Genomic DNA, 24,437 nt, shown 5'->3' with positions numbered 1-24,437 from the left:
AATCCCAGCAGAAAGCCAGACGATCCCAGAGACCACGGCTGGCTGAAGCCGCCGTCTCTGCAGGCCCCCAAACGCTGGGGGAGTGGGAGCCATTCCCGAAAGCAGCTTCCTGGAGGCCCCAATTCTGAACCTGCGGCTTTCTGACCTTTCTGGACCTGCGGCCCCTGCCCCTGGGGTGCTGGGGCAAGGGCCCAGCGCAGGCGGGAGCGGGAGCCCCGGGACCCCGGCCCGGGCGGAGGCCCCTACCTGTGTTCTGGGCGCTGACAAAGGCCACCTTGTTGGAATCAGGCTTGAGGCGAATGAACCCACATTCTCTGTGCATTGGCTTCTTCGTGTCCGGATGGAAGGCGTTGAACCTAGGCCGGGAAAGCAGGGATCAGTCGCCCGGGAGACCCTCGCGGAGGCCCGATGGCAAGAAGCCCCCAGGGGCAGAGGGGCGGCCCCGCCCGGAGGAAGGCCTTGGGCCCAGAGCGAGACCCCGGGGTTGGAAACTCTTCTCCCTCCAGGCCCCAAGGCCATTGGGGTGGCTTCTGGGGGCACAGGGGGGTCGCCCCCCACAGGCGGAGCCGTCACACAGACGCAGTGCTCCCCGACATCACCGCCCGATGGCTGACCAGCAGCAGCAGGGGCCACAGCGGGTCCTGCTTTCCATCCCCCACAGGGGTCTCTGGCCGGGCCTCCTCCCCACCGTTACCACTAAGACCAATGTGGGAAAGTCACGGAACCACGGGATCCTACATTCATGCTTCCATTTAAAGACCCCGGGGGGGCCCAAGACCTCAGAGGGGTCTTTCCACATCAGACATGGCGCTGCCCTGGGGGAGGGTCACAGACCTTCAGCTCCAGCCTGGACAGGGCCTTTCTGGGCCTGGATATTCTTGTGACGAACTTATCCAAGGGGCCCGAGCAGGACTTCCCGGCTCGGTCTGTAGGGAGCCACCAAGCTCCCCCCGGCAGACAGAGGGGCCCGGGCTCTAAAACCCCAAGGGTCCCCGCGGCCTCCTGCAGCGCCCTCCCCTGCCTCCAGCTCCTCACTGCTGTGTCAGGCCCAGAACATCCCGCTGATGCGGGAGGGCCAGGCCCAGAGTACCCTGGCGGCTATTCCAGACTTTTCAATGTGCTGAATCTGTGCTTTTCAATGACTCCTTTTTTCCTTTTATAAAAAATATCGTTTGCTGTATGAGACAGCCTCTAGGAGCAGCACGGGACACACTGGGGAAGCTTCTGACTATATAAAAGAAGCCTGAATTCTGCTTCTTTTTGTGCTCAATGATCCCCGAGCACTTGTGAGGTCTTCGGAGAAGCCCCGGGAGGTCTTGGGTCCCGTGAGCCCCCATTGGGCCAATCGGCTTGTTCGGGGAGCACCGGGGGCCCAGATGCAGGGGCCCCGAACCACGGCCGCCGGGACGAAGAACAGAGGCACAAAAGGGTAAGTTTTAACATTCCTTCTCCCGCTTTCTTAAGTCCAGACAATCAGCCAAAGGATCAATCAGCCCTGATTTGTGCCCATTTCTGAAGTGGAAACGCTAATCGGGAACACTCGCCGACGCGGGGCCGGGCAGGACTGGCTGGAGCAGCCCCAGCGCCCCCCAGAGACCCAGGCTTGTTAAAAGTCTGACTTCTGCGTGGGCGCCCCCAAGGCAGGCGTGCCCAGGCCCCCGGCGGGGACCCCCCCAAACGCCGCCGTCCCGTCCGACTTCCCGTTCACCAGCCCCCCCCCCCGAGGGTCCCGCCCGGCGGCCGTGCCGGCCATAGGGAAAGCGCGCCGGATTCCCCACTTACGAGAAGTTCAGCATGGGCTGGCCCACGTGGGTGATGTGCACCTCCTCCAGGTAATGGAAGGGCTCCAGGGTCGGGTAGATGCCGTCTCCCGGGGGGTCCGAGAGCCAGGTGCCCAGCATCCAGGAGAGAGGCTCGATGACGGGGTTCATCTTGGGGGTCTCTGAGAACGACAAGGAGGGCAGGGTCAGAACGCGGGCCCACAAGCACCGCTCAGTGTTCTGGGGGACGCCGGGACGGCTCCTGGGGCCAGTGAGGAGCTGACAGGGCGGGGACACAGCAGGTCATCCGTCACGGCCGCTTCCTGCCGGGGGAGGCCCAGCAGACCCAGCTGGCGTAACCCCCCCTCCCGCCGACAGCCCTCGCTCCCGATGCCGACTCCCGCCAGATCTTCCCAGAGGCGGCCTGAGCGGGGGTGGGGGAACCCAAGGAGGCCCCGCCGTCACTTTGGAGCGCTGCGAACCTCCCGAAGCTCAGGCTGGAAAGTCAGAGTGGGCTCGGACCCGTGGGCAGCCGCCGGACATACGAGCGCCGTCTACCCCTCCCCCAGCCAAGATTCGGAGGGATCTTTTCCCTGTAGCTGGGGACACCCGTGGAGGCAGAAGGGGGGGCCCAGAACAGTCTCCCATAAAGCGGCCGAGAATCAGCCGGGACCACGCCGGCTCCCCGCCCCCCGCCCCGAGAAGACGAGGAGACCACTGAGGTCCCGGGCCCTCTCTCTCCAGACCAGGGCCCTCAGCTCGTAGGTTAAGGAGCCGCCCAGGAGCAAGGCGGCCGAACAAACTGGGATCATCGGCTCGGGCCGGCGCTGAGAACTGCCGGTGTTTACACAGCGCCTGAAGTTTGCAAAGCCCTTGGAGTCTTTCCTCATTTTAGCTTCACAGTCTGAGGGGTCGCACTATCAGCTCCATTTTACAGGTGAGGAAACCGAGGCAGGCGGCGCCAGTGACCAGGCCGGTCCCGGCAGTGACCAGGGCCCCCGTTCTCGGTCCCCGGCTGCGCAGGGCCGGGGAGATCACAGGCCGGGGAAGCGGGCGCGTGGCAAGGCCCCAGAGCGGGGCTGAGGGCAGGAGACGGGAACGGGTTTCTTCCCCCTCTGCCCAGGGAGACTTTGCAGGCTCTTCGCTGCTCTGAGAAGCCAGCAGAGGGAAGCGAACGCAGGGCCCGAGGAGGGGGCAGGCTCCTTGGGGAGGGCAGCGGCCGCTGATTCACCAGCCGTGAGTAGGAAGCGGGCAGGACCAGGTCCGGGGGCAGCTCCGGGGGCACCGGGGAAAGCAGGGGATCGGGGCCGCGAGGGCAGGGAGCAGCAGCCTTTGGCACTTGGGGAAGACCGGGCTTCCTTCCCCAGGCTCCCCCTGGCTCTCTCCCAAACCTTCCGCTCTCTGACATAAATTGTGAAGTTGCCAAGATGTTAATGTGAAGAAACAGACCCCCTCGGGGGGCCCCTTGGGGGTGGGGGCCCCCTCCCCCCCCCCCCCCCCCCCCCCAGCTACCACGGGCTGAGTCCCAGGCCTGCAAGCTGCGCTGCCCGGGCCGCGCCTGCCCCCTGGTGGCCGCCCGACGCCACAGCCAGCCTGGGCCTCCCAGCTGGGCCCTTGGGAGTCCCTCCCACCAGCTCTCCTTGGCTTCCCCTGACCCCCGCCGTCCTTCCCTCCCTACCCCCTCGCCAGGAGGCCCTCGGACCGTCCTCCTCATTATTAAGGGAGCCTCTGTGCCAGCATTCCGGGGCGCAGAGCCAGGCCCGAGGGCCCCCCAAGGTCAGGGGCCGTTCCCTCGCCCGGGGTCCCAGCTCCAGGACTGGTGCCCCCCGCCGGGCACTTCCTCGGAGCCTGGGCTTGCTGAAGAAGGCCCGGGGTTCTGGGGCACCTTCCCAGGCGGGCCCCCCTCCCCCATTCTCCGTGATGGGGAGAGCAGCCCCCCCAAACACAAACCCCAGCTCCAGGGCAGCTGTCTCACCTCCAGCTGAAAGTTCCCCCCAGCCCCCACCGCGAGAAAGCCTGAAAAACGCCCCGCTGCGAGGAGCCCTTCCCTTGCCCGCGGCCGCCCGGGCCCTCCCCCAGACACAACCTTGTTAAGCCTTTCCCAGTGACGTGTCCCGGCTCCGGCCTCCTTGCTGCCCGAGCCTCTGCCTGCAGCCGCTGCCCGGGAGCTGCCCTGTCCGGAGGGCCAGCCCCTGGGGTCGGGAGGAGGCGGCAGCAGACCCGCAGCAGGAGGAGGTCCCGCCACACGCTGGCCCTCTGGGGGCTCTTCCCGACGGTCACTGCTCAGAAACCGGCATGGGGGCTAGCCAGGAGGGCCCCCTGCGGGGCCCTGAGCTCCCTGGGGGGACCCCGGCCTCCGCAGCTGATCCCTCTGGCTCCAACAGCCTCGGGGGGCGCATCCATGTCCCCTCCCTGAATCTGGCCTCCAGAGCAGGAGGGTTCTTCCCAGAGCTCCGATGTGCCCCAGGCCCCAGACGGGCCCCCCCAGACGGACCCCCCAGTTGGGCCCCCCCAGACGAGCCCCAGACGGGCCCCCCCAGACGAGCCCCAGACGGGCCCCCCCAGACGAGCCCCAGACGGCCCCCCCAGACGAGCCCCAGACGGCCCCCCCAGACGAGCCCCAGATGGACCCCCCCAGACGGGTCCCCAGGGCACAGAGAGCCAGGCCGGGAGCCAGGACTCCTGCCCAAGTTCAGATCCAGCCTCAGACAGGCCGTGTGACCCTGGCCAGTTTCCTCATCTGTCAAATGAGCTGAGAAGGAAACGGCAGCCCCCAGGGGCTCTGCCAAGAAGACCCCAGATGGGGTCACAAACAGGGTCAGTGAAAACCCCTCGGGACGGCTGGACGAGGGAGAGGATGCCGGACCTCAAGCCCTGAACTCCAATCCTGTCTCAGACTTCCTACGGGTGAGTCGGGGCCTCCCTCCAGAGCAGCGAGAAGAGCTTCACAATCGGCTGGCGGCGCTCCCCGGGCCGGCTGCTTCCCCTTCCCCAATCACACAGCCCGAGCCCAGCAGGCCCCGCCTCCTGCACCCACCGCGTTAGGGGGGCGCTGGCGGCTCTGGAGGCCACGCGGGATCCCTCGGCCATATTCCCCGCTCCCTGGGGGTGCGGGCCCCGGGCCACGAGCGGACGCCCCCTTCCTCCCTCTGGTCTGGAGCCTCCGCAGACAGACGGGCCTTTGGGAGAGAGAGCAGTGACCGGCAGGCAGGCCTCCTGGGTCCGGCGCTTCTCTGGGTCGGTCCGGCCCCGGACTCGCCAGGGCTCCCTGTCTTAACCTTTGCTCTCTTTTGCCCGTGTGACTATGGGGGAACTTCTGAACCTCTCTGGGTCTTTTTTCCCATCTGCAGAATCGGGGGGTTAGCTGACTGGTCTTGGGGGTCCCGACTGCCCTCCTAAGCCTCCCAGTGCCCCAGAGCACCCCAGGACCTGCTCTGACTCCGGTGGAGCTCGGCCCTCCCCCTCCCCTGGGATTGCCTCACAGACAGGCCCAAGGGAGGGAGTGGACATGGGAGCCTCTATGGCCTTCCCGCTCCAACAACAACCTGTAATCCTTCTGCCTCTCCAGGGGGTCCGGAGAAGGGCAACCAGGGGCCCACGGAAGCCAGCCCAGAACATTCAGCTGGGAAGAACCCAACTCCTCTGCTTGGGAGGGGGCTGCCAGCACAAGGGACATGTCTGATCAGACATGGGAAGGGTGATTCTCCCCCGGGGACGTCTCCGAGCCAGGAGGGCCGACCACTCAGGCACGTGGCAGAGGGAATTCTCACGGCCCCGACATCCCTTCCAGCTCAAGTCACGTCCTCCACAGAACAAGCGGGGCCACCTGAGTCCTGGATTCGAGTCCTGACCATCATCCGCTAGCCACGTGACCTCCGGTCGGTCCCTGACAGTCTCTGAGCCCACTGAATGGGGCAAGAAGCCCTAAAGTACGTTCACCTCCCAGGGCTGTCGTGAGACACTTCGTACCTCACCTTGGGCTGGGCCGTCACCACGACCTCAGATATAAATCTCAAACGATTCGGGGTTTTCTGGACTCCCAACGCCATCTCTTTCCGAGATCAATAGGAAAAGGGCCGAGTTCACTGGAAAGGGGATCTCTGGGCCCAAAGTCCTCCCCATCAGAAGATTAATTCTCCATGATTGAACACTGTCAACTGAGCGTGAGAAAAACAGCAAATCGGCTCGGCGGGTCTACCTGTGAACCCCGGACAGAACCGCTTGGGCCTATCAGGGCCCCAGGCTCACAGAGAGCAAACAGGGATTAAATGAAACAATGGAAACTTTAGATGGAATATCAGGAAAGCTTAGGCAAGGGAAGCTCACGAACATTAAAGAGTAGAATGTACGGCCAAGAAATGAGAAACGAGAAACCTAAATCTTTGTGAAACCCGCGATTAGGGACAGCTCCACAACTACGGCAGCAGCTCGAATGGCGAAACGGGCAAGACCGGATCCCGGTTCTCGGCAGACTCGATCAAGGCCCCAAATAAATGCAAACCAAACCTCGTGGGGAGTTACTGCTGCTATTTCAGGCCCCTCCCCTGCGCTCCTTTGGCCCCAGTCATCCATCTGCTCCAGGGACATCGCCCACATCGCTAGGACAAAGAAAGTAAGAGGAAGTCGAACTTTTTGAGTTTGTGAAAAACATTTTACATGTATACGTATGTACATCAACACACGTATGTATTACACAGAATATCTACGCATGATTATATATGCATCTATATACATCTGTAGATATAGGTGTACATGTGTGTATACACACATGGAAGGGAAGAAGCATTGATTTTATATACCAGATTAATCACGTCACAATTATTATCTCATTGGATTCTCAGGAGAGCCTTGAGTTATATTACTATCTACACCTTACAGATTTGGAAACTGAGGCAAACACGTGAATTGATTTGCCTAGAGTCCCACAGCTCCGTCAGTGTCTCGGGCTGCCTGTCTTAGGCCCAGCACTCCTAGCTGCCTTTTTCCTATCTTTTTATAATAAAAAATATATATCTTTAATTTTTAAGAATTGAAAAAAAAAAGTATGAGAAAACCCTAAAACTCTCAAAAGATTGAAAACTACATTTTTGGAAAGAGAAGAGTTCTTTTGGAGAAGACCATTAATTTACTGAAAAAGGAGGACTATATGTTTAATTATTTTGGCCTGAAACTCTTCTTATCACGGAAGAAATCTTTAACGTAAGTCTTATTATTGAAGAAGAAAACCGCTGGTTTTAAGGAATTTTGAAGTCCCAGCTTTCAGACCCACTTTTCAGTTTTTGGACCCCAATTCCCACGTTATTCCTTCAAACGAGTCTCGTGGTGGTTGGCGAGTGCTTCCGTCCTTAGCCCAGCGAGCTTTTTGACTTAGCCCTAGCTTAGTTAGTGAGCTTGGCATCTGGCTGTAACTTTCCGGCTCTGGGCCTTTCCTTCCTGCCACACAAAGTCTCTGAGCCTTATGGGCCAGGATCCCCAGGGCTTTGTCCAATGCCTGGCGGGTATGCCGTCAGTGCTGAATAAATGCACAGTGATAATGAAGACAGAAGAGGAGGACCCAAGTCTCAGATTCACCAACCACCCGTCGCCTTTCACTGCCTTGAAGGGATGACAGCCCCTAACCAGAAGGCCTCGGGGAGACCTCTGACTTCCACACCCCCTTTTGCCCCTCACAGCGCCCCGCCCCCCAGAGCCTGCCGTTCTCCATCACAACTGTCATTTAGGGATGGGGAAAAAGGAAAAATAAGACACGTTAATGTGGTTCTTTTAAAGAATAAGCAAAGCCGACCGAAAGCTGGCGGCCGATCACCGTGGGCCTCTGGAAGGGAGCGGGCGGCTCCTCGGTCAGGAGAAGCACTTGTTCCGGGAGGGCCCTCCACGGAATCTCTCCCCACTGCTGGAGGTAAGCAGGTCGTTAGACCGAAATCTGAGCTCCTGGCAGCAGCTTTCATCTGGAAGATGGGGGAGCCACCATGAGACGGCCAAGGGAGAGAAAGGAGAGAGGGGAGAGAAAGGAAGGACCTCTGCAAACAGAACAGAACTCACAAGACGCTCCCACGGCCGTCCCACTCTGGGAGTCTCCAGCTTATGCACCCAGGGGAAAGGGAAAGGCTACCTGCGCCAGCCCACGTGCTTCTTGGCAGCGGACGCCAGGAAGAGGAGGGGCGGCCGCGGCGGCAGAAACGTGGAGGGCGTCCCTCAGGGAGAAGGCCCAGGACGGGGCAGAGACGGACAGAGGCACCGGGAGCAGTCACACTGGCATCGCCCAGGGAGCAGGGATAGACAAAGGGAGGAGTCTCTGCTGCCACTGGGCAGAGGGCAAAAGGGTACAGGAGTGGGGGGCTGGGGCCTCTTCCCCAGCCGGCCCCCACATTCCCACTCTGGGGAGGAAAGGAGCCCAAACCAGGGCCACCTCTCTAACAATGATCACAGGATGTCGGTGCAGTGCCCAACGCCTGGCAGCTGGAAGTACAGCTGCAGGTCTGAGCTTCATGAGGAGCCTGGGATACAGCAGACCAGACAGACAGCGAGACTGAGGCCGGGGGGCGCTGATGGCCGCAGGCCACGGACCTGGTGTAGGCCGGTCCCGACTCCATCCCAGCCCTCCGTCCATGAACTGGGCAGCCTCGGGTCAATGGCGCAGGAAGAAGCTGTGTGAGCAGGAGGGGACCCGGAGAGTCCTAGAAGCCACAGCCCGTTGGCCCCCAGCCACAGGAGACGATCAGCTCTGTCTTCTCCCTCCCTGTCTCTTGCCTCTGTCTGTCTGTCTCCGTCTCTCCCTCTGCTCTTTCTCTCTGTTAGACACACACACACACACACACACACACACACACACACACACACACACACACGGACACGTACCAAAAGGACAATACCAGACAGGCCTCCTCTGGGGAAAAGAGAAGGAATTTTAACTCCAAGGTCATCTGCCTTTTAAGATATTAAAGAAAAAGACAAATTACTTCTCTAGAAACAAGGAGGAAATGCTCATCTGACATAACGAGCCAAGGAAAAATACCATGTTTTAAATCCTTCAATACAAAAGAAACAGGGAAAAAACAGGGAAAACCTACAAACTGGACGCTGAATCTGCCCCCGAAGGAAGAGGAGAAAATCCCAGAAGATGCAGGGAATGCCTTTAAGTGATTTCAGAAGTCCCAATTCAGCAAAAAAACAAGATAAAAAAGGGCCAACTCGGCAAAATGTCAGGGCACAGAGCAGGAGAGAGACCCACCAGCCAGGACCACCAGCCAAAGAGGAATAAGGAGGGGGCAAAGGTCAGGGGGCGATGGTGTCAGAGAGCTGGACCCGGAAGGGCTGGGAGCTTGGGCAGCACGAACGAGAGGCCCCAGAGGCCGGCTCGGAGGCCAGCCTGGATAGGCCCGGTTCCCGCCACTAGTGGGTTCTCTGCTTCGCTTCTGCGGCCCAAGGACACCACTGGTTCCCACGGAACGTGCAGCTCCCGCGGCCCCTAGTCTCTCCGAAGGCCGAGCCAGACCGCCCCCATTTTGTTCTTGTGAAAGCCGTCCACGACTTTGCCTTCAGCCCGGCGTGGCCCTGCCCCATGTCCCCTTCTGGTGCCTTTGATTTTGTCGGCGGACCCTGCCAGCTTTGCCTCATGCGTCAGGTGGACAATGAAGCTGTCCATGCCTTTGTCTGGCGGCCAGCCTGGCCGCTCGCCCGCTCCCACCCAGGCCTAAACCATTCTCCTTGAAGGAGGGCTGGGAGCCTCGGCTCCACGGGCCCCCCTCAACACCAGGGCCTGCAGGCCAGCCAGGCCTCATGGGGCTCCTTCAGCCCCAGGAAGGCTAGAGCACGGCTGGGTTAGGGACTCACCGGGGCAGCGGGATGCGTCCCAAAGCCTCCGTGTTGCCAGGAGGGCCGGGCCTGATGGCCAGCTTGGGCCCGTATTCTCCACAGCAGAAATAAGCCTTGCCCGGCTGTGTCTCTCCCCAGCCATCAGTGGCCCTGGGCCCTGAAGGGCAGATCGAGCGCTTGTGCGACCCTCCCCTTAGAGCCAACCCAGTCACAAAGCCCCAGGCCCCACCTCCATCTTGGGGGCCCTCGCATTGCTCTCGGCCAGACCCCACACTGGGAAGCTCTACTCTCCCCCTGCCCTGGCCTTGACCTCGCCTCCCAAGGCAAGCCCTTCTCCCTGGACCTCCTCCTCCTTACCCACTGACCCCTGGCTCACCCCACACCGACCTTTCCAGGGCTGACCTAACGACCCTTTGGATACAAAGCTCTGGCCCTGTCATGCCTTTGTCCGAACATCTTCCCTAACTCCTCCAGGGAATCGAGGGGAATCCCAATCTGGAGTCCCTTCCATGCATTCACTCCCTCGGACCACCTCCTGGACACTCCGGGCCCTGCCTTTCCCCAGTTCTGCACCTTTGCTCAGGCAGTTCCCTGGGCCAAGCAGATAAAGAGCTCCAAGAAGACACGAACAAGGAGGAAATGTGGCTCCTCTCCTACCAGTCTATGCTGAGGACTGAGTCTTCAAAATCCACAATTAGATTGAAGAAAGATGGGGAAAATGTCAGAACTCCTAAACTAACTTACTTTAAAAAAATAAAACCCAATAAAATCATAATGAAATATATACAACAGGCCAGAATACCTTTCAATGGGTAAATTTGAAAATGAAATTATATAAGGAAGATTCTGAGGTTGGAGGGAAAATGGAAAAGTAAAATCCTGTAAAGGAAACTCTATGAACTCCAATGTGCCAAATCCTTGGCCTTCTGGTGCAGATTTGGTACATTGTTATTAAAAACAAACACATAAAAACCCTCCGAGATCCAGGGCTGAGTTAACCTATTAGCAATAAAAATGGGAAAATTATTCATGGTCTCATAAGGGAAAACAAATTATTAATATGGCAAAACATTTTACGTTTTTATAACATACTATATCCAGGTATGAAAAACTCCAGCTTAATCACCAAGTTAAACTAAGGGGAAAATATTATTAAAATAATTAGAAAAAAAGGAATAATATGAATATAAATCAACATATGCTATGTTAACTTTTTTCCCTTTTTCTTCTGTTTTTTTTTCTCTCATGGTTTTTTCCTTTTTTCTCCCACCATGATTCATAAGGAAATTTTTTTTAATGAACGTACATGTATAACCAGAAAAAAATAATTTTTTTAAAGTTATAAATTTATTTCAGTTGTGAAAAACGGATCCGTTTTTAACTAGTAGAAGAAATTACTAAGCAAAAAATAGATACTTTTGATTATGCAGAAATAAAGTTCATCATAAAAATCCCAATATATGTATCTAGGATATACTGCAACATATTTAACATATATAGGACTGCTTGCCATCTTGCGGGGGGGTGGAGGGAGGGAGGGGAAAAAACGAAACATAAGCGAGTGCAAGGGATAATGTTGTAAAAAATTACCCTGGCATGGATTCTGTCAATACAAAGTTATTATTAAATAAAATAAAATTTAAATTAAAAAAAATCCCAATATAATCAAGATAAAAATCCAATTGGCAAAAGTATTTGTGATAAATATATATATTATATATTAACATATATATAAAGATAAGCTTAGCATCTAAAATTTTAAAGAAATTGACACAAATATTCCATAATAGCATTGAATAGAAAAAAAATGCTATGATGCCCAAATGAATGGCAAATGGTCAAAGGCTGGTAATAATTTACAAAAGAAGACACATGATGAGTCTTACTGTTAGAAAAATGTTAGCCTCAGTAATAAATTCAGAAATACAAATCAAAGCAACTTAAAAGTCCCCTTTCAAAAATTGGCAAAAAAACAAACAAACAAACAAAAAAAAACCAAAGACAAAATTCAGTATTGAGGGGAAAAAAATAAGTCAGTGCCTACATTGCTGGTGGAATTGCAAATCAGTAGAATATTTGTGGAAGTTAATTTGGTGGTATATCTCAACATTAACAGAAGTGATTGCATCTTTGACCCTAAAATACCATAAAAACATGCTAACAAGAATATTATTATCAAGGGAAAAAAAGATTTCTATTAAATATGAGGAGGTTTATATGTTCATGAAGAAGGGAAGAGAAAATGAGAAAGTGTTATTTTCTTTCTTAGGCATTGGGAACAATTAAATGTCTAACATCTGGTGGATGATTCAAATGACAAAGATTACAATGCCAGTAAAAATAAATGAGGAAAAAAGATATTTTAAGTTAAATGAAAAAATGAAAGGCCTAAAACAGCACCAAGAATTGGGACCTGACAAACGGCAGCGCATGTGTACATCCCCCCCAGAGCTGCCACCCCCACACACGCAGACAGCCCCCCCCACACACACACACACATACACGCACACTTAGACACAGAGGCACAAACACACTCGTGGGAGAAGGACCGGGGGTGCTGGCAGGCTCCTGTGGGTATCCTGCCTGTACACCCGTGTCCCCTATCAGTGTGAATAGCTGGACGTGCCGGGTGCTTAGGCTGTTTGAAGTTCGCTTCACAGAAATGCTGTAAAGCATTTTCACCCTTTCTCCCCCTGTCTATTGGAGGAAATGAGCATCTTCACCTGTCCCCGTGCTCACCTGGCCCTGTGCTCTCTGTGCTGCTCGTCATCTCCCCCCCAGCCAAGCTGCTCCAAGGTTGTTCCCAAGCTTCTTCCTGGGACAAGCTTGTACCTGGTTGTCAAGGAGTTGTACAGGAAGTGATTCCTAAGTCTGCAAAATGCATGCTGGGTACTGAAGTGCCTTACTTAAAAGCTCCCTCCCAGAGAGACACAATAAGGAAGGTGTTTACGACCAGGGTGCCGCAGCGTGAGGAAGGGCCCTCCCGAGGGCACCCTGGCAAAGCGCCCTGAAGCGGGGGCCACAGTAGCCCTCGGCACTCTGGGGGGTCCCCACAAGCAGGCCTCTTCTCTCCTTCCTTCTCAAAGTCCCTTTCCAGCTCTCTGGCCCCAAAGGAGAGGTGAGAAGACAGAGGTTGGGGAGGGAGCACTGCAGAGATTTACAGTTTTTCGATGCTGTGATTCGTTTGACTGATTTTTCTCTTTTTCATTTGTCCTTTTAAAAATGACTTATATAGTTATGTGACTGTTAAATGAGTTAATCTGTAAAGTACTTTGGAAACTAAAATGCGACAGAAATGCTTCTGCTTCTTTCTGTGGGATGGTCCCTGGGGAAGGGAGAAGGGGAGGAGGGTGTGGGGAAATGTGGGCAATGTACAAATAAAAGAGTTCAGTCTAAAAAAAAAGAGTATTTCCAGGTTGTTAATGATACCCCAACTTTTAGCCACTAAATGAGCAGCAATTTCAGATTTAAAAAGCACCCACGCCCAACACTGCCTCACAACGCTCTGAGTTTCCTCTGCTTTTTATTGATTTTATGGCAGCAAAGAGTGACCCGGGCACCCCTTGGCACTTGACCATCTTGTTCTTTGGTCTAAACCCCCCAGGAGGCATTACAAGGGGCATCGCTAGCTGAGCAAGGTATGGAGGGACAGACACACTGAGGGCCTCGGTGAGACTTAGACAGACACACTGCAGGCCTCGGTGCTTTCCTCCCCCTCATCCCACCCTCATCCTTCATCCGCTCCCCTTGGTCTGAAGGTCTCACTTCAGTGTGACTTAAGGCCCACTTCCCATCCCGTGCACACGACACCCTTTGTCCAGCCTTTCCCTTCTTTGCCCACTCTCTTCCTAATTCTTACCGACCACCAAAAATGCCATTGTCCATGTGTTTGCCCATCTCAGAGCCTTCCTGCCACCTCTGCTCCCTTCGGGACTATGTGTGGGCAGGGTATCACTCCCAGATAAAGCCCCTGCCGTGTTCTCAGCCTGGCACCTCACAGCCTTCAGAAGCCGCTTCTGGCCTGCTCTTATCCTCCCGGGATGCTCCCACTCCCCTAAGTGACATTTCTTCTCTCCTCAGGCTCCCTCGGCCTCTGGACATCCCGAGAGCCTCATGTGCCATCTCTACAGAGAGCAGGGCTCAGAGCCCTTCCGGGGCCAAGGACTTTCTTCCCCTCCAGTTACTCGGCGCGTCCCCTGGACGCTCACATTGCCGTAGCTACCTCCACATTGCAGTCGGACCATAAGCTCCCTGAAGACAGCCCCTGCTCTGACTTTCTTGGACTTTCCTGTTTCCAGCAGGAAGGAGGTACTTGACAACTATCTGCCGCTTTCCCTAACAGAATGGAAGATCTTTGGGGGGGGGGGTTTCCATTTTTATCTTTGTACGTCCAGGGCCTTGCACACAGTAGGATCAGGGGCCAACATCTCTTGCCTTTATTTAAAGGCAAAAATTGCTCCAATCACAGTAGGTGGCTTTAATGCAAGGGCAGGAAATAAGAAGAATGGCAGAAAAGGCTGGAAACTCTGTTCAGAACCAGGCCCTGCCCCTCCCTGGCCGTGTACATCTGGGCCAGTCATAAGGCCTCGGCTACCTCTGTGCAACAGAGGCTGAACCCTTCTGGTCCTAAATCGATGACTCTGTCATCCTGGGCCATAAAATACGAGAAATCTAAGAATTCAGAACAATATGAAAAGACTTCTGGGAGCTGATGCAGAGCAGCACGATGGCTACATTAGTTATGTGAACGCAGAGTGCGCTACCTTGTGAGAATACTGACGCTCAATTTGGATTCAGAATATTGACCAATTTGGGTGATGAACAGAACATGAGCTGTCCCCCTTTCTTGTTGGCAGAGTTGGGAGGCAAAGGTACGAGGGCAGATCGGTGCATTTGCTTAATCGTTCTTCTATAGTACAAGGGAAGGTTCAGGGCTGGGGGGGGGGGTGGAACAGGAGAGGGCACCTCATCAGTGCTATTAAAAAACCAAACAATCCATATATTTTTTAAAAAAGGAGTCCTGCCCCCCCCAAAAAAAAGCCTCCCCCTTGGTTTCCTTAATACTATGTAATTCTGATTCTCCTTCTTCTGACTTTTCCTCTCCGTATTATTGCATTGTTTTCTCATCCTTCTAATCTTTAAAAGAGCTGAGGCTCAATGTTAACCCTTTGGTCCTAGCTCCCCCCCCATGTACTTGTCCCTGGGAAATCGTAGCAAATCTCATGGCTTCCTACAACGGCCTCTCTGTGAATAACTCTCAAATCGACATTTCCAGCTCTCCCCTGAGCTTCAGACCTGTAGCCCGTTGTTTGTTGGATGTTTCTACTTCAATGTCACCCCACTGGGTCAAACTCCACATCTTTAATACTGAAGCCCAGATTTCCATCAGCACCCCAAAAACCAGTTCCTCCCCTTAAGGATGGAGCACTTCCAACTCTTCTGCCCATGATGCTCTCAGACTCTTAGGCTACAAACCTCGCAATCATTTCTCATTCCCTGTCTAGATAGCCAGTGGGTCGCAAGATAAGCCAAGTCTGCCTTCCTCTCCTTAATTTATATTCTTATTCCTTCATTCCAGAATTTAATAATTCAATCCACACAAGCTCTACAACTGACTACAGAACCCAATGCGAGGGACTCCACTTGCGAGATACAAGATTAGATAAGTAGTTGCAGCACTTCTGGAATCTAGGAATGGACTATGACACATATAATACACAATACTCCATGACAAAGCCTCCCAAGGTATTTCTAGACTCTTTCACTTCAGTGACCCCACCTCGTTGTGGATTCACTCAGTTCCTATCTATCCCCCAATCAAATTTCTGGTAGCTATCGTCAACTAGCCTCCAGGAAACTCCTCTGGCTTCCTTTTGTTTTTCAATCTGTTTACCTCTCCTCTCCCATCCTGCCTTCACATCAGGGGTCTTCAATATCCAAAATGATGCTCTCTTGAAATAACCTAATCTACCAGTTCTTTGACTTGCTCACTTCCCATGACTCTTCTCCGCCCACCTCGACTACCCACAGAGATGAACTCACCCTTGGATCTCGCCATCATCCGTAAGTGTCCCATTTTCACGTTCATAAATTCTGAAGTTCCCTTATCTGCTCACAGATCTTCCCAGTCCTCCCACCCTCAGTTCTTCTCCAAGCTTTCCACCATCTTGACCCCTTGGTGAGCCATTTCAGGACTCTACTGTCTCTCCTCTCGAGTTCCTTGCCACCTTATCCTGTCACTGGTCTTGCCTGTTGAACCTGGTTTGAACTTGGGTTTCTCCCACCTTGTATGCACTCACTTCTACTCACATGCTGATGAATCAAGTTGAAATAAATGAATCATGAAGCCATGTTAACTGGATCCACTACAAATTTATGGTATCACAAGGATTTGCAAAGGTGAATATTGAAAAATTGCATGAATTTAGAAAAAAATTTAAAAAACTATTAAAATAAAAAAGAAAACCAATTTATGGTATCTAATCTAATGAGTCTTCTCTGCAGTAAGGCAATCTTTTTATACCTCCCTTATCCCAATCCCATGAGGGGGAAGGGATAAAAGACGGGGTTTAAGGAGGGATGAAAATGTTCAGAAAAGGTGCTTCTCCTTTCCCTATTTTTTAGCTGAGAAAGTTGTCTCCTATTTCACTGAAAAATTGAAGACAACTAGAAAATTCTCTCAGAGAAATGTGGAGGCTGAATGTGGATTGAAGCATAGTATTTTGACCTTTTTTTGTTTGGTTGTTTGATTTTTCATGGATTTCCCCCCCGCCCCCGGGTTTTGGTCTATTTTTCTTGCACAACATGACAAATATGAAAATATGTTTAAAAAGACTGTAATGTTTAACTTATATCAGCTTACCGTCCTGGAGAAGTAAGGGAGGGAGCGAAAAAAAAAATTGGCACGCAAAACCTTACAAAAATGAATGCTAAAAACTATCTTTACATGTTGGAAAAATAAAAATGTTGGGGGAAAAATATTTTTTTAAAGAAAAAAAAAAGTTCCCTATTACCTCCCTCCCTACCCCCGCCACAACCCTCATTTAACTTTACTCAGCTGCTTTCCACACTCCCCTCCTTCCCTCATGACCTTTTCATGATCAAGAAAAATCTTTCTACACACACAACTGATCCTGAATGATGACATTCCCCAAAGGATTTCCCCCTCTATCATCTCTAGTCTTCCAGTAGTTTCCCTACTGCCTACAAATACATTCCCACCTTCCTCCTCTTCAAAAACCCTCACTTGCTCCATCCACCCTCCTAGGCTACGATCTCCTAGCTTTCTTTCCTTTTGTGGCTAAATCCCCGGAGAAGGCCATTTACACTAGCTGCCCTGTACTTCCTCTCTGGCTTTCTTCAGACCTGTCTGCAGTCTGGCTTCTGATCTCACCATTCAGTGGAAACTGCTCTCTCCCAAGTTGCCAGTTATCCCTCTTTGCATCCTTTAATGCTAGCCAGCACGAGAATAATCGTCTCCTTGAAACTTCATTGAGATTACATGACACTACACTTTCTTGGCTCACTTCCTGACTGACTTACCTCAATTTCCTCTGCTGGGGCTTTATTCAGCGAACATGGGCGTCCCATAGCTCTACCCCGACGTTTTCTCCTTCTGTGTTAGATTTCTTATGCCATCATCTATTCCCATGGATTCCATTATCATTCCAACATAGATGATGCCCAGGTCTGCTTGCCCAGCCCTAAACTCCCTCCAGTCTCACATTTCCAACTTTGAACATCTCCTACAGTCTCATAATTTCATAAATTCAACATGTCAATAACTGGACTCATTACCTCCCCACACACATTCTCCCTTCTGCCTAATTATACTAGAACTGTTGAGGTTCACAATCGAGGTATCATTCTTAGCCCCTCTCTCTTCTCATGCGCCACAAACCCCTCTTCCAGGAGGCTGCTGGCCAGACTCCCTGCCTCCGTAAAAGTATCTTTCTCAGTGCAAGTCTGACCACGTCACCTCTGCCTCTCCTCAGCAGCTCCATATATCATGCTCAGGACTAACATCCTTCCCAAGCCGGCCCCTTCTGGCATCCCCATGGATTCTGGGAGCCACTGGCCTTCAAGCTCCTTACCCCCCACCCCAGCTTCAGACACTTTTACCGGCTGTTCCCCGTGCTTGGAATGCAGTATGAAAGGAGGAGAGAGCAAAGCAGAAAGAGCTACCAGGAAACTGCTAGACCAGCATCCACGGCCATAGTACACTGGACCCCATGTCATTGTCCCCAATGACGGTATGAGGGGAGGAGGGCCAGACACATCACTGGGACTTTTGCTGGCTGAAGGAGGTCTGGCAAAAATATGAGTGAGGGATCGTGGGAAGGCGGCGTAGTGGGCTCAGGCTGCTCCACCAGCAACAGAAGCCACAACAGGCTACCAGGCAGGACCTCCTTCGCTTAGGGATCGCCACCCCTGTCCATTCCATCCTGCCCTCAACGACCAGGATCATCTTTCTAGAAAGGCCAATTTCACTCTGGTTCTCGAGCACCCTCAAGGTCTGCCCATTGCTGACCAGACCAGATCCACCCCCCAGGCATCCCTAGGCCTCTACGAATGATCTGCCTCAATGGACCTTTCGAGCTTCATCTGCCACGGTTAGCCTGCTCCAATCAGCCCAATCTGCTCATCATTCTTCCTTTGGAATGGCTTCTCCTCTTCTCTTGGTCTACCTGAATCTTATGAGTTTCCCATGTAAAGAGTAACTCTTCCCTTGAGCTTCTAAGACCAGCACACGCACGCACGCGCGCACACACACACACACACACACACACACACACCACCCAGGGGCCACTCCTTTAGATTAAGTCCTTAGCTAAACTCATTTTGGAGACCATAACTGAAACCTTTCCAAGTTGCTAGGCCCTGCTAGAACTTAGATGCACAGCCTTTGACAACACAGGGAAAACTAAAAGCTGCCCAGTGTTTACTCTAGAGCAAACCAACGACTCTGGAATTACAAATTAGGGCACGATATTGCAGAATAAATATTGTGAAACAGTTAAGAAAAAGTAGAGTTAAGATATGTTCAAATGCATAAACATGATGCAATAAAGATCAAGATGTGCTCACTTCTTCCTCAACAAGTGTGATTCTAGAAACAAAGGCCAAATTCAAAATTTAACTCAACCAGCATCCTCATCCATTAGAGGACTTGCAAGAAAAATGATACATAATGTCATAATTAGCCAAGTTTTTGGTAATGAAGTTGTTTTTATGATAAAGTTAGAAAAGAAAAAATATTTTTTTAAAAAGCCCTTTCAAAAATCATTCAAAAATGATTTTTCGAAGCAAAAATCATGCAGCTCATTGAAGAAGGTCCATGGAACAAAAATCTATCTCTATCCAGAGTAAATGGGGGACTAGACAATAGGACTCATGTTTACAATATGTGGGTGAGGGTGTATACGTGTGCACCTGGGTATGCAAGCTTGCCTTAAATCAGTCCTTTGCCTTCTAAAACGATCTTCTTAGGGAATCACCAATGGGAGGCGGGGGGAGAGGGGGGAGAAAAGAGGATACTTTTGAAAGGGGGGAGGGAGACCTTACTAACTCTGCCTTGATCATATATCCTTTGTTTTTTGGCCTTCGGGTCTTCTGAAGGTCCAAGACATACTATCTTTTTTCCCCTCTTTTTTTTTTTTTCAGATCTGTCCTCTTCCTCCAACTTGCCTAAGCATTAGCAAGATTTGTTCTTCCCTCCCTACTTGTATCTCCTCCCATGCCAGGACTCCTAAATGCCTACTTCCCACAATTCCCGATAATGCTTTAGTTACTTTTTAGCGATGAACATTGTATTAACATCCACAGTACATTGCCTCCCTGATTCCTGCTTTCAAATTCTGGCAAGTTTGGAACCAACTGTAAAGATGAAATAGATTCTCTTTATTACATGTAGAATTATATTTCTGAGTTTTTAAGCTTGCATTTAAAAATTATCTAGTAGCCTTGGAACAGCATCAGATATAGTAACATAACATAATCTTTCAGGATGCTGGTAACATTTTATAAACATTGTTTCCTTTTTGTCTTAGAACATTTTTAAAATTTTCTAATTACATTCACTTTTAAATGCAGTTTTAAAAATAATCCCTCCTTGGAAAGGGACCCACATATGCAAAAATGTTTGTGGCAGCCTTTTTTATAGTGGCAAGAAACTGGAAACTAAGTGGCTGCCCATCAGCTGGAGAATGGCTGAATAAATTGTGGTATATTAATATTAGGGGATATTATTCTGTAAGAAGAATCAGCAGGAGGATTTCAGAGAGGCTTGGGGAGACTGACATGAACTGATACTGAGTGAAATGAGCAGAACCAGGAGATTATATATGGCAACAAGATTAGATGATAATCAATTCTGATGGACGTGGCTCTCGTCAACAATGAGAGGATTCAAACCAGTTCCACTTGTTCAGTGATGAAGAGAGCCATCTACACCCAGAGGACTGTGGGAACCGAGTGTGGATCACACATAGCATTCTCACTTTCTCTGTTGTGTTTGCTTGCTTGTTTTCTTTCTAGGTTTCTTTTTCCCTTCTTGATCTGATTTTTCTTGTACAGCAAGATAGCTGGAATATGTATACATGTTGGATTTAACATATATTTCAACATATTTAACATGTATTGGACTACCTGCCATCTAGGAGAGGGGGTGGGAGGGAGGGAAATATTTGGAACAGAAAGTTTCACAAAGGTCAAATGTTGAAAAATTACCCATGCATATGTTTTGTAAATAAAAAGCCTTAATAACATTTTTAAAAAGAATTAAAAATAAACAAACAAAAATAATAATCCCCCTCCTCTCTATTGCAGATATTCATCAAAGCCTACTGAGGCTTTGGTGAGTTTTGTTGAACTTCTTTTTTCCCCTTTCTTTTCTGTTCTTTATTATAAGGGATGACTTGCCAGATGGGATAGGAGCGTATTGGGAAATGACGCTGAAATGAAAGCAAAAGATGCCTATAAAAATCTAAAGTATAGTTTCCTCTCCAGGAGTATTCCCAGTATGACCACTGGAAACTTCCAAACCACAGATCATTCATTATAGCAAAAGCATCATCATCACAGACCAAACTCTCAGCAGGTGGATATCAAGCTTTCATCAGCCTTGGCACATGTATTTCTCATATATATATATATGAGACATATATTTCAGTCAACCCACCAAATTCATGAAAGATAGGTGACAAGTATAAAATGGATACTGATAAAAGCATCCAGCAGCTGAATATTACATAGGAAAGGAGTGTACGGTGATTTAGAACCAAGGCAGCCATTTTTCTACTTGGGGATTTTTTGTTTTTGTTTTTGTTTAAAGTCCCCTTCCCAAACTTATGTGAGATCTAGAGGAAACAGAAGAAAAAATAGTCTAAATGCCTAATAAGAAAGCAAACAAAAAGCCCAACCATTAAAACCAGAAAACCAATGAAGTAAAGTGGATTGCTGATATAATAAGAGCAAATGAATCGCCAAAAGTACCCAAAATACCAACAATGAAAACCAATCCAATCTGACCCAGGTTATTTAGTGCCCGTCATGTGGATGGTGTGAGTTAGGTGCTGGCATTAGAAAGACCCAAAGCCCCTGTTCTCAAAAAGCATGTAGCCTACGGAAGGGATAAAATACATACCCAGATAAACAAATACAAGGTAATTTGAAAAGGGAGAGCAAGGGGTAGAGGGAGATCAAGGATGATTTTGAATTTAGGGAAACTCTTGGCTGAGCCTTGAAAAAAGCCTGGAATTCTTGTTAGCTGGGGAATGGCTGAATAAGTTATGGGATGTGAATGTTATAGAATATTATTGTTCTGTAAGAATGACCAGCAGGATATTTCAGAGAGTCCTGGGGAGACCTACAGGAACTGATGCTGAGTGAAATGAGCAGAATCAAGAGATCACTGTACACAGCAACAACCAAAATACATGATGAGCAATTCTGAGACATGGCTCATTCAACAGTGAAGTGGTTCACAATATAATATTCTCACTCCTTTTATTGTTGTTCATTTGCATTTTGTTTTCTTATTTTCTTTCCCTTCTGATCTGATTTTTCTTGTGCAGCATGATAATAAATATGTATACATATATTGGATTTAACATATATTTTAACATACTTAACATGTATTGGACTACCTGCCCTCTAAAGGAGGGGGTGGGGGAAAGAGAGGAAAATTTGGAACATGAGGCCATGCAAGGGTCAATGTCGAAAAATTACCCATGCATGTTTTGGAAATAAAAAGCTTTAATCAAAAGAAAAGAAAAGAAAAAAGCTTGGGATTCTAAGAGGCAGAGATGAAAAAACAGAGGATTCACCAAAGGCACAGCCTTTTCAAAGATTGTAGTTTGTCTTTCATTCTCAAAAAGGGCCCTAACATCAGGGAGGTGACACTGTGACTTTTAGGTAAATTGTATTATAATCAGGGAGGCCTGTGCACAGTCACCACCTCACTTCTTTTCAAAGGCAGAGTGGTGGGAAATGGACTGTTGAATTAAGGGCACAGCAAATAGGTCAAGTGGGCTGGCACGCAGAAGGTGTGAAGGGCAGTAATATGAAATTAGTCTTCAAAGGCATGTAGGAGTCAGATTATGGAGAGTTGGAGGTCAGTCTGAAGAATCTGTCTTTTATCCCATGGGAAAAAGGGAGCCTTTAGCAAGAGTGACACGTCCAGACCTGAGCCTCTGAGGTATCGGTTAGTTCTGATTAATTACTGGAAATTATCACTTTAGCAGTTATGTGGAGAATGGATTGGAGAGGAAAGATATTAGAAAGCAATTAGGAGGCCACAGTGACAGCTCAAAAGCGGGGAGCAGGTCCTGAACTAGGAAAATGGTCTTGTGAGTGAAGAGAAGATGGATGGGAGACAGTATGGCAGCAAAACTAACAGGGCCTGAGAGCTGATCAGAGTGAGAAGCAACCAAGAATGACTGGCAGGATGGTGAGCTTAGGTGACCGTAAGGATAGTGGCATCCTTAATGGACAGAAGGAATCTGGAGGAGAAATGAATTTAGGGAAGAAGATAATGTATGATATTTTTGTCCTTTTACACTTAAAATTCAAGTTAAGACACCAGCTGAAAACAGCTATCATACCCTGACCCCTAACTTGGACCAGAATTCCAATTCTAATCCTAGTAAGATTGGAGTTCACATGAGATGAAGTCTGAAGAGAAGAATTTAGGAGTCACTGACATAGAGATTATCATTAAATCCATGGGAGTGGATGGGAGAGGGAGGGAAAAAGAGAAAGGAAAGAGAGGGAGAGGAAGAGAGAGGAGGAAGAGAGAAAGATGATGAGGAAAAGAGAGAAAGGAGAGAGGAACAAAGGGAGGAGAGAGAGAGAGTAGAAGGAAGAAGGGGAGAAGAAGGAGGAGAGGAGAAGAGAGAGATGGGGAGAGGAATGAAGGAAAGAGAAGAAAGAGAAGAAAAAAAAGGAGGAGGAGAAAAGAAAAAGGAGGCGGAGGAGAAAGAGAAGGAAAAAGAGGAGGAGGAGAAAAGGGGAGAGGAGAAAAGATAGGAGAAGGAGATAGAATTCATAACAATATTTAGGGAAATTCATACTTGGAAGTCAGAAACAAGAAGCAAAGCAATGTTTGCTTAAATAAAAAAGACACATTCATAGAAATTAGGCAAAAGATTAGCAGTGACAAGAAAATCACAAGGCAAAACAAGAATTTGAAGAAAGTAAGAAATCATGGAAGAATTAAACTAGAATTAAAACATAGAGAGCAAATATTGAAAAAAGTGACCAAGATGAAGACTAGAATAGGGAACATGGATCAACAGACTCAATCAACAAGATTTGATCCAGGGGTAAATGGACTTTTAGCCAGTATTAATCAATTAGAAGAAAAAGAGATGCCCAAAACTCTGAATTATCTCAAGAACTCAAAATAAGCAAACTCACAGGTTGTAGTTGGAAGGGAGTCCAGATGTCTGGGAACATCTCAGAACATCTCAGACATCTCAGAAAACTTACTTTTTAAAAATGTGAACTCAATATTCCAGAAAACCATTAAAAAAACAATAACAACAACAACACTTCCCAGAAGAAGCAAAAAACAAAGTGCCAATGAATGAAAGGAAAAATCAAGAATCAGAATTCCTAAATATATATATAAAACATATAATATAAATGACATTATGTTTATATATGTTATATGATATAAATATAACATTTAATATAATGTCTAAGGAAAAAATACTTCAATTTGTTGAGAATAAGGACAAGAATTATTTACTAGGAAACATTAACTAGGACTGCAGTAAGCTTTATCAAAGAAGACAGAGGGTGAAGGGAGAAAGTGTGTGGTATATATCATTTCAGAATGAGCTACCCAGCAAAATGCCACAGTCTATTTCAAAGGAGGGGATTACACTTGAAAAGCAAGCAAACTTTTCAAAATGATAAAAACATCAGTACTTCTGGGAAATTTTAAAGTACTTAAAATGGGAAGTTTGTTTGGAGAACAATTTTGTAGGAAACTTCTACTGGAGAACAACAGACTAGAGCCACAGGACTGCATCAGATATTTCTAGAGGAAGGGAGACATCTTTGCGTCTTATCTATAAGTTCTACTTCTCAAAGGGGATTGCCCCCTTGTCAATGTTATCAAAGGGGATTGCCCCTTTGATTTTTGTCAAGCATCATCGATTTTTCCATTCATATTGTCACCCCTCATAAGTCCCAAGAAACTCCTGATGAAGTGTTTGCTCTTGATTTATAAGAGATAACCAAATGACCATTCCTTAAATAATCTTTTGGCCTTATTAATAAAATTATTAAATTGTCCTCTTCCCCCAAAAAAGTACTTAAAACAATTATCAAAAAAATAGAAATCAATGGCCATCA

At 49.4% G+C, this 24,437-nt stretch overlaps 1 protein-coding gene across 3 annotated transcripts in view; it reads right to left on the bottom strand.

Annotated features, from left to right (window-relative positions):
• The window catches only part of THAP4 (THAP domain containing 4), a 43,604-nt gene that overhangs the window by 5,246 nt on the left and 13,921 nt on the right, over positions 1-24,437 (bottom strand). Inside the window, exons 1-3 of one of the 3 annotated variants that reach the window (XM_051991682.1) lie at positions 12,315-12,413; positions 1,783-1,942; positions 247-356 (exon numbers count right to left, since the gene is read on the bottom strand). In XM_051991682.1, the coding sequence (XP_051847642.1) occupies positions 247-356; positions 1,783-1,942; positions 12,315-12,345 (301 nt within the window). In that variant the 5' untranslated portion in view covers positions 12,346-12,413. Of the gene's footprint in view, positions 1-246; positions 357-1,782; positions 1,943-9,593; positions 9,733-12,314; positions 12,414-24,437 lie in introns of those variants that run through there. The other 2 variants (XM_051991681.1, XM_051991680.1) reach the window with 2 other exon arrangements.

The sequence above is a fragment of the Antechinus flavipes genome, chromosome 3 (genome assembly GCF_016432865.1).
Source record: "Antechinus flavipes isolate AdamAnt ecotype Samford, QLD, Australia chromosome 3, AdamAnt_v2, whole genome shotgun sequence".
Lineage (NCBI taxonomy): Eukaryota > Metazoa > Chordata > Mammalia > Dasyuromorphia > Dasyuridae > Antechinus > Antechinus flavipes.
This window is presented reverse-complemented; position numbering and strand designations above follow the sequence as displayed.